This window comes from Ovis canadensis, chromosome 1 (genome assembly GCF_042477335.2).
Source record: "Ovis canadensis isolate MfBH-ARS-UI-01 breed Bighorn chromosome 1, ARS-UI_OviCan_v2, whole genome shotgun sequence".
Taxonomy (NCBI): domain Eukaryota; kingdom Metazoa; phylum Chordata; class Mammalia; order Artiodactyla; family Bovidae; genus Ovis; species Ovis canadensis.
The window spans coordinates 103,363,125-103,372,182 of record NC_091245.1 but is presented as its reverse complement, the minus strand read 5'-3'; the positions used below and the strand labels follow the sequence as shown (position 1 = coordinate 103,372,182).

Here is a 9,058-nt window from a genome sequence, read left to right as displayed (position 1 = left end):
TGTGGGCTAAGAGGTATTAGCCTTCCTTGTTTTGATTAAAAAAAAAAATGAGGCTAACCACCAAGGCACGAGACAGGAGCTTTTTCATGTCTCATAAATTTGGTATGAAAGGCAATTTCCACAAGAAAAATCCCAAGAATGTTCTAAGGAATGGCAACATCATCAGAAAAACATGTGTAGCCTCACAAAGTGACCACGTTGAAAAGGATAACCCTTAGTAGATGGCTATGTTCATGAATGTTTGTATTTTTAAAAAAAAGGAGGAGGGAATCCATGACTGGGCAGTCACACCAAGAGGAAGAATGCTTACCAGGAACCCCTACCTGTGCCAAGACCATCACATTGGAAAGGTGATGCCCTGTCATGAGGAGATAGACCCAGGAAGAGATGAGAGCTGGACAAAGGATACCAAATGTGGTAGGAGGGGCCTGCTAATTAGACCAGTAGGTGAAACAGACAAGAAGGGAGGTGAAGCTGGGCTGGGTGAGCTTGGATGAATCAAGCCTTCCCGTGAGGCGGGGACATCCTGTCTAAAACACTAGCCTTGTTTAAATCCCTTATAAAAGGTTTCCGTCCCACTCACCTGGTACTCCACAGACCGCATAACAGCCACTTGCTTCATCCTGCCTGTGCGTTAGGTAAGTTCCCTCCTGAGGAACCTTTTTCTCACTCTTACCTGTGCGTTAGGTAAGTCCCCTCTTGAGGAACCTCTTTGTCGCTCTCAGTGTCTTGGTGATCTGAGTTCATAAAACCAGGGCTACCAGATAGGGTCTTGTAGGTCTATCACTGGTGGCTATAGGGCTATCAGTGGTGGCTGTGGGCAGAAAGCGTCTGCTCTGATGGGCCCTGGGCAAACCAGGTATTTTCCCAAAGCAGCTATACTCTCTCCTCCTCCCTGCGGCTACCCTGGCAGCAGCTCCTCTCACTGCGAGGCTGTGTTGGCAAGAGCAACAGAGCCACCCACGTGCCTTCCTAGAGCAGCTAATGTCTCTGGTTTTTAAGGTTCTGGAAGCCTCACTGCAGTGCTCAGAGTCTGTGCCACCAAGCAACTTCTGCCAAACCCAACAATGGAGTTGAGACTTCTCGTGGAGGGAGAGGCTTACATGGCAGCCTTCCCCCACCCCAGGGCCATATGTAGGCAAGATGAGTTCATGAATTTTGTTTTTTTGACACTTCATTTTTAATATTATTTATTTATTTATTTGCACCAGGTCTTAGCTGCAGCAGGCAAACTTAGTTGCAGCAAGTGGGATCTAGTTTTCCGACCAGGGATCGAACCCCTGCAATGGGAACATGGAGTCTTAACCACTGGACCCCCAGGAAAGTCATGAGTCTGCACATTTATTCTAAGGGATTTGAAATGTGACTCAAAGGTTATCTTATTATCTTATTATTATCTGTACAGTTTAAAGGTCAGTGGCCTCCATCTTCCACAAGGATTTTTTTTTTTTTTAAGATCTTTTCACTTCTCTGTTGAGGTGCAATAGTCTGAGTTTTAACCTACACAAGGAAGCAAGGTCTGCCCGTGACTTTTGGCTACTAGATGGTAGCAAGGACACCCCTTGAAGGGCTACCCTGGGGTCTGTAACTTTCCACATAATCTGCTTCCTCCAGCAGAGTCACCTTCCCTCCTTTCCTCACTTCGCTCTCTAATCATGCCTTTCTCTCCCCCACGGCCTTCTCCTTCCTTCCTCCATGGTACTTTCCCCCATGGTTTTCCAGCTTCTGTAGCTTTCCATTCCTCACAACCCCCACTTGCATCTGAAGCTCACCATGTGTGATAGTCATCTCTTTTGGACTCTCCAAGGCTTCTGCTCAATGCATCTCCAGGTTTCTTTGCCTCTTGCTTATCCACCAAATCCAGAAACCAGGGAAACTCTCCCTTCAGTTCCTCACAGGCCACCAGGGCCATGGAGGAGCCACACAGCTATGGGCAGCTGACTTCCTCCCAGGTCCCAGCACTGAGGACAGAGGTCACATTCAGAGAAACATGGACTCTCAAAATTGGAAGGCCTCCCACCCAGGAAGGCGCCACCTCCACAGTATTCCCGGCAGCTGGCAGCCCAGTTTCTCCGTGAACACATTCCGAAAAGGAAGCCAGAAAGGGCAGAGTTGAGCCCTGGGGTTCCTTCTTGGCCCCCTTCAGAGGCAGGAGTTGACCCACATATGTACTTATTGCCTGTGGGTGTTCCCAGCAGGACACTAATACCTGTGATAGCAACGGCATTGCCCTGTCCATGGGGTACAGTCTAGAAAGCTCACTGCATTTGGCTTCTAGGATTTCTTGGCTCCTTACAAGCTGTGTGGCCTTGGGTAAATGACCTGACTTCTCTGAGCCTATTTCTTCACCTACAGGTGAAGAAAAAAAAAAAAAGTGAAGATAATCAGGATTACAGGAGATGATGCCTCTGAAAGTGCCTGGTGAGCAGAAGGGTGTATATAGATATGCACAAATTATATGTGGGTATAATAACCTGCTAATGATATTTAGTAGCTAGCACTTAGTCTTGCCAGCATCTGCCAAGCGTTTTATATGAAAAATCTCTTTAAATCTTCACAGTAATCGTATAAAATAAATACTAGTACTGCCTTCATTTCACAGTGAGTAAACTGAGGCATGGCGAGGCATGCCTCAGCTCACCTGACAGGGAGGCGGTGGGGCCGCATCTAGACCCCGCCTGCAACCACACCTGCTCCTCCTTCCCGTTGGTGAAACGCGTTACGTAGGCAATGCCAAGGAAGACACAGCAGAGGAGCCCACGGCGGAGCTGAACAGGCAAAGAAAGGACTTAGAAGCAAGAGTGCTCTCTAGGAAACAGCTAGGTTGATTACGGAGCCCCCAAGTGGGGGCTTTTCCTCTGTCTTCAGCAGGATTCGAAGATGCCGCAGTTACTGCGAAACATTAATGGGATCATCGAAGCCTTCAGGCGCTATGCCAGAACAGAGGGCGACTGCGCAGTGCTGGAAAGAGGGGAGCTGAAAAGGCTCCTGGAGAAAGAGTTCGCTGACGTCATCGTGGTACGAGACGCACGGGTCGGGGTGGGGGGAGCAGGAGGGAAGAGAGAAGGGCCATATTCCCCTTGGGATGCTAAGCCGCTACACCCATGCCCGCAGAAGAGGGAGCAGGGATGGTCATGGGCCTGGTCCTTAAAGAAAATACCTTGACTTCAGTTAATTCTAATTTGGAGACAGAGTGAGAGGACACTAAAGGGACAGCTCAGAGAAGAACAGAGCCTTTGACTATTCTAGAAATGGCAATCATTACTTTCTGCTGCTTCTTAAATCTGATATGGCGGCCACTTCTACGTCTACCGGAAGTGTGATCAGCAGTAACGAGCATTCACGAGAAGCACGGCTTTGTGCTTGTCTGGAAGCAGTTGCTCCAAGATACCAGCTGAGAGGTCGCATCAGAAGTGAGGTGTAGCAGCTGGGGGAGACTCTGGGAGCCCCTCCCTGCAAGACAGCCCCAGGGCCCTGATGCACTTCCCTGACTCTCCCTGCCTTTGGTGTACAGATAAAGCAACCGGGATGGTGAAAATCCTGGGGGCAGGTAGGTGTGGGCACAGCACGGTGCTGCTTCTGCACACTGAGGGCAACCCACCAGATGCCCCAACTTGGGAAAACACCCGAGCCCCTCAGTGAGGACCTCACAGAATTCCCACGGGGCCATCTTCCTGCTGAGCTTCTCTTGGTGCTGGGTTCGCTGGAGAAAAAACCACCTCCATCCAGGGTCCAGGGGCTGAGGGCAGCCTGAAGAATCTACAAGCTCAGTCATTTAGCCATTCTTCATGAAATCTTTATCTAGTTCTCCTGTAGACTGGGAACTGGGCCCAACACACAGGATACAAAACAAAGCATGCTTCCGGAGCCCTTGAGGGAGAGAGGCTGGACTCAGTGAGAGTGATTTTGTGTTAGTGCTTCTGTGGTAGCAGGGTGTGTGTGTGTGTGTGTGTGTGTGTGTGTGTGTGCAGTGTGGGGGTGCCAAGCAGTTGGGCCCCCAGGCCCAGAGGTGGGATGCCTGGAAACTTAGCTGACTGGCCTGACTTCTTCCTCCTCAGAGGAGGGGTACTGACATAGCCTCATCTTTTCCGCAGAAACCCCATGACCCGGCCACTGTGGATGAAGTCCTGCGCCTGCTGGACGAAGATGACACAGGGACAGTGGAATTCAAGGAATTCTTGGTCTTGGTGTTCAAAGTCGCCCAGGCCTGTTTCGAGACACTGAGTGAGGGTCCTGAGGGAACGTGTGGATCTCAGGAGTCTGGCCGTGTTGCCCCTGCAGCCACCCAGGAACCAGGGGCAGGACAGAGAGGCAGCACTGCAGTGGGAAGGCCTGGGAACAGACAAGGCCCGGCAGGAAGCAGCGACACACAGAGTGAGCAGGCTTCTGGGGGGCCGGGAGGGCCTGAGCCTCAGACCCGGGGTCAGGACATCAGCTCTGCTCAGGTCAGTCACCAGGACAGGCAGTCTGCGTCCCAGAGACAGGAGGGAGTGAGCCAGTCTACACAAGCAAGGGGCCACGTGGAGCAGGCCCAGAGAACGCAAGAAGACAAGAGTCCTCAGACCAGAGAGAGGGGGACAGAGAGACAGCCACAGGCCAGGGACCAGGACAGAGCCCACCAGACAAGTGAGGCCGTCCCTGGAACCATAACTCAGACTCAGACAAGTGCCAGTCAGGCAGTGGAGCAGGACAGGAGCCAGCAGTCAGGAAGCGCCAGCACCCAGCCACAGGAGTCCACCAGAGGGACTGAGGCCCACAGTCAAGATGGGAGGCAGACAAGCCAGGTGGTGACAGGAAGACACATTCAGACACAGACAAGGTCACAAACCCAGACTCACAGTCATACCACGGAGCAGGACAGGAGCCAGCAGACAGGAAGCGCCAGCACCCAGCCACGGGAGTCCACCAGAGGGACTGAGGCCCACAGTCAGACAAGCCAGGTGGTGACAGGAGGACACATTCAGACACAGACAAGGTCACACACCCAGACAGTGGAACAAAATAGGAGCCATCAGACAGGAAGCGCCAGCACCCAGCCACGGGAGTCCACCAGAGGGACTGAGACCCACAGTCAAGATGGGAGGCAGACAAGCCAAGTGGTGACAGGAGGACACATTCAGGCAGAGACAAGGTCACACACCCAGACTCACACTAATACCACGGAGCAGGACAGGAGCCAGCAGACAGGAAGCGCCAGCACCCAGCCACAGGAGTCCACCAGAGGGACTGAGGCCCACAGTCAGACAAGCCAGGTGGTGACAGGAGGACACATTCAGACACAGACAAGGTCACACACCCAGACGGTGGAACAAAATAGCCAGCAGACTGGAAGCACCAGCACCCAGCCACGGGAGTCTGCCAGAGGGACTGAGGCCCACAGTCAAGATGGGAGGCAGACAAGCCAAGTGGTGACAGGAGGACACATTCAGACAGAGACAAGGTCACACACCCAGACACACACTCATACCACGGAGCAGGACAGGAGCCAGCAGACAGGAAGTGCCAGCACCCAGCCACGGGAGTCCACCAGAGGGACTGAGGCCCACAGTCAAGATGGGAGGCAGACAAGCCAGGTGGTGACAGGAGGACACATTCAGACAGAGACAAGGTCACACACCCAGACACACACTCATACCACGGAGCAGGACAGGAGCCAGCAGACAGGAAGTGCCAGCACCCAGCCACGGGAGTCCACCTGTGGCCAGGCCAAAGGGACTGAGACTCACAGTCAAGACAGGTATCAGACAAGGCAGGTTGTGACAGGAGGACACATTCAGACACAGCCAGGTTCACAAACCCAGACCTACACTCAGCCCAGGGAGCTTGACAGGAGCCAGCAGAGAGGAAACACTAGCATCCAGTCACAGGAGTCCATCAGAGGCTCTGAGGTCCACAGTCAAGACGCCTATCAGTCGAGACAGGCTGTGACAGGAGGACATATTCAGACACAGGGAGGTGCCCCCCAGGCTGTGGGACAGGACAGCAGCCAGATTACAAGCCACCCCGGGGCAGGAGAACAGGGCCAGCCCCAGAGGCAGCCAGGCAGTAGTCAAAGACAGACACAGGTGAGCAACTGGGAGGCAGGAGAGACAGTGCTAGGAGGGCAGGCCCAGACTGGGGCGAGCACTGTGACGGGCAGGCAGGACAGAAGCAGTACTCAGCCAGCGCGCAGTGCGACAGGAGCCCAGGGAGAAAGAGAGCCCACCGTGGTTCATCAGGAGTGGGTTGATGACCACACGAGGGAGACAGTGATCCGAAGGCAGGACGAGGGCAGCCTGCACGCTAGTGTCCCTTCAGCACAAGGCCGGGAGGCGGCCCAGCCAGAAGGGAAGCGAGGCCTCACAGCCAGGGGACTGTATTCCTACTTCAAAAGCAGCAAGCCATGAGTGCCCCGGCCCTGGACTCCAGGGCCCAGCACAGAGAAGAGCAGAGGGCAGTTGGTTTGCTGTGCCCTGGCCAGTCCGGCTAGCAAGTCCATGAACGTTAGCTCTTCATCATGGTGCTTCGCTCTTAGCTCTTTCTCCGTGAGGCCATTTCTGCAAGGTGACTGCTGTTCTAAATTTTTCTCTCTTAACTGCTTTGCTGAGCAGACCCTCTCAGGGGCATGAAGACATGCAACAACTCATCCCTTTGTGCCGCGTTTTCCTTAGCTTGTGGGGGGTTTCAGTTACTTTTATAGATTCTGCTGTCTGTCCATTGCCTCATCTATCCTGATGCATCAATAAAAGCTTCCTAAGCACCTGGGCTTCATGTTCCGTTCAATTACTATTAACATGATGGGCTAAAGACTACAGGGCCTTGATGACAGGACTTTGGTGATGAACCGGGTGTGGTCCCTGCCCTTGTAGAATATCTGGTTGGCAGAACACTGTGCAAGATTCCACAAGTTCTGCAGCCACTATGGAGAAGAGTATGGAGATTCCTTTAAAAAAACTAAAAATACATTTACCATATGATCCAGCAATTCCACTCCTGGGCATGTATCCTGGAAAAGACAAAAGCTCTACTTCGAAAAGATACAGGCACTACAACATTCATAGCAGCACGATGTATAATAGCCAAGTCATGGAAGCAGTGTGAATGTCCATCAACAGATGAATGGATGAAGAAGATGTGTTACACACATACACAATGGAATACGGCTTAGAAATAAAAAAGAGTGAAATAATGCCATTTGCAACAGCATAAATGGACCCAGAGATTATCATAGTAAGTGAGGTAAGTCAGACAAAGAAAAATATTATATGATATCGTTTATATGTAAAATCTAAAAAACAGTACAAGTGAACTTATTTACAAGACAGAAACAGACTCCGAGACATAGAAAACAAGCTTACAGTTATCAAAGGGGAAGGGAGAAGGGAATACAGATGCATAATACCGTAAATAAAGTAGATTTAAGTAACAAGGTTTTACTGTACAGCACAGAGAACTATATTCAATATCTTATAATCAACTATAATAGAAAATCATTGAAAAAAGACAATATATACATTTACATATATGTATAACCAAGTCACTTTGTCATACACCTGAAACTAACACAAAATTGTAAGTCAACTATACCTCTAAAAAAAAAGATTTCACGGGTCCTCAGAGTCAAAGAGAAGAGATACCATACTTTTATATTTGGCAGAAATGGATCAGGAAGGTTGCAATCAGAAGAGGCTTTTTTTGGTAAATGCTCTTAAAGGACAAGCAGGGCTTAGGTAGACAAAGGTAATCTCAGTCTCTGAAAGGTAATCTCACAGTCTCTAATTCTACAGTGCAGTCTCTGTTTACCTTGTAAGGTCACAAAGGAAGGCTGACCTAAGGATATCAATAAATGGAAGAAGGCCTCCAGGGACTGTGTAAAGGAAGGAAAAGGCATATGTTCCCAGGAACTGAGCCAAGAGCCTGGGCTCCCCTTTCCCTCTCTCTCATCCATGTCAGCTCTGATTGTTCATGATGTCTCACTCATTGGATATGAACAGGTTATGGGGTAGAACCTCTCCATTCTGGTTTATTGTGAGCATCACGTCAGAAGTAGGTTTTAAAATACAAGTTTATAAAGCTAACCCTAGAGATGCTGAGTCCCAAAGTTTGGAGCAGAGCTTACACGAAGTGTTTAGGAACTTCTTAAGGGAAATTTGGCTTCTGATAGAATGGCAGACTAGATACTCTGAAGGGCCTCCCACAAGAAAGCAAGTAGATCCTGCATAAAGCTCCTTTTTTCATTACATTGTTGGGTTACAGGAAAAAAGGGAAATCTCCTAGGAGCAAACAGAATGTATTAAGCTGAATAATTATCTCCCAAAGTGTACATGTCCTAATCCAAGGAAGCTGTGAATATATTACCTGATATAGCAAATGGGGCTTAGTAGATGTGATTAAATTAAGAGTCTTGAGATGAGGATATTGTTTTGGATTATGCAGGTGGGCCCTGTGTAATCACAAAGGTCCTCATAAAGGTGAGGCAAGGGGACCAAAATCAACAAAAGGATTGGAGCTGTAGAGACGTGTCATAAGCCAAGGAACTCAGGTGACTTCTAGAAGCCAGAAAATGTAAGGAAATAGAATTCCCCAGAGCCTCTAGTTCCCTTTCCAGCACCTTGATTTTAAACTTCTGTTTTCCAAGGATGCAAGGGAATAACTTAAGCCATTAAGTTTCTGGTAATTTGTTACCCAGCAATAGAAAACTAATAGCCAAAACAAAAACTCAGAACTAGAGCCAGAAGAGTAAGGAGGAAGCATATGTAAAAGGTAAGGTTGTTCTTCTGAGGACAAAGTGATTTTGTGTCTGTCCCTACTATAACGAAAGCTGAGTGCAGAAGAATTGATGCTTTTGAACTGTAATGTTGGAGAAGATGCTTGAGAGTCCTTTGGACTGCAAGGAGATCCAACCAGTCCATCCTAAAGGAGATGAATCCTGAGTGTTCATTGGAAGGACTGATGTTGAAGCTGAAACTCCAATACTTTGGCCACCTGATGAGAAGAACTGACTCATCTGAAAAGATCTTGATGCTGGGAAAGATTGAAGGCAGGAGGAGAAGGGGATGACAGAGGATGAGATGGTAGG

General features: G+C 49.7%; 1 protein-coding gene across 1 annotated transcript; it reads left to right on the top strand.

Annotated features, from left to right (window-relative positions):
- Nucleotides 1-2,880: 2,880 nt before the first annotated feature.
- CRNN (cornulin) lies at nt 2,881-6,705 on the top strand. The gene is made up of 4 exons (XM_069571343.1): nt 2,881-3,018; nt 4,095-4,784; nt 5,574-5,821; nt 5,987-6,705. The coding sequence occupies exons 1-4, from the start codon at nt 2,881-2,883 to the stop codon at nt 6,384-6,386; spliced, it is 1,476 nt and encodes a 491-aa protein (XP_069427444.1). The 3' UTR covers nt 6,387-6,705.
- Nucleotides 6,706-9,058: the final 2,353 nt, after the last annotated feature.

Bases quoted from the DNA above. Each gene is read 5' to 3' on its own strand.
- CRNN (XM_069571343.1), top strand. From the start codon at position 2,881: ATGCCGCAGTTACTGCGAAACATTAATGGGATCATCGAAGCCTTCAGG. The intron at 3,019-4,094 runs GTACGAGACGCA...TCTTTTCCGCAG, and splicing joins AGTTCGCTGACGTCATCGTG to AAACCCCATGACCCGGCCAC. The intron at 4,785-5,573 runs GTGGTGACAGGA...CAGACAAGCCAG, and splicing joins ATGGGAGGCAGACAAGCCAG to GTGGTGACAGGAGGACACAT.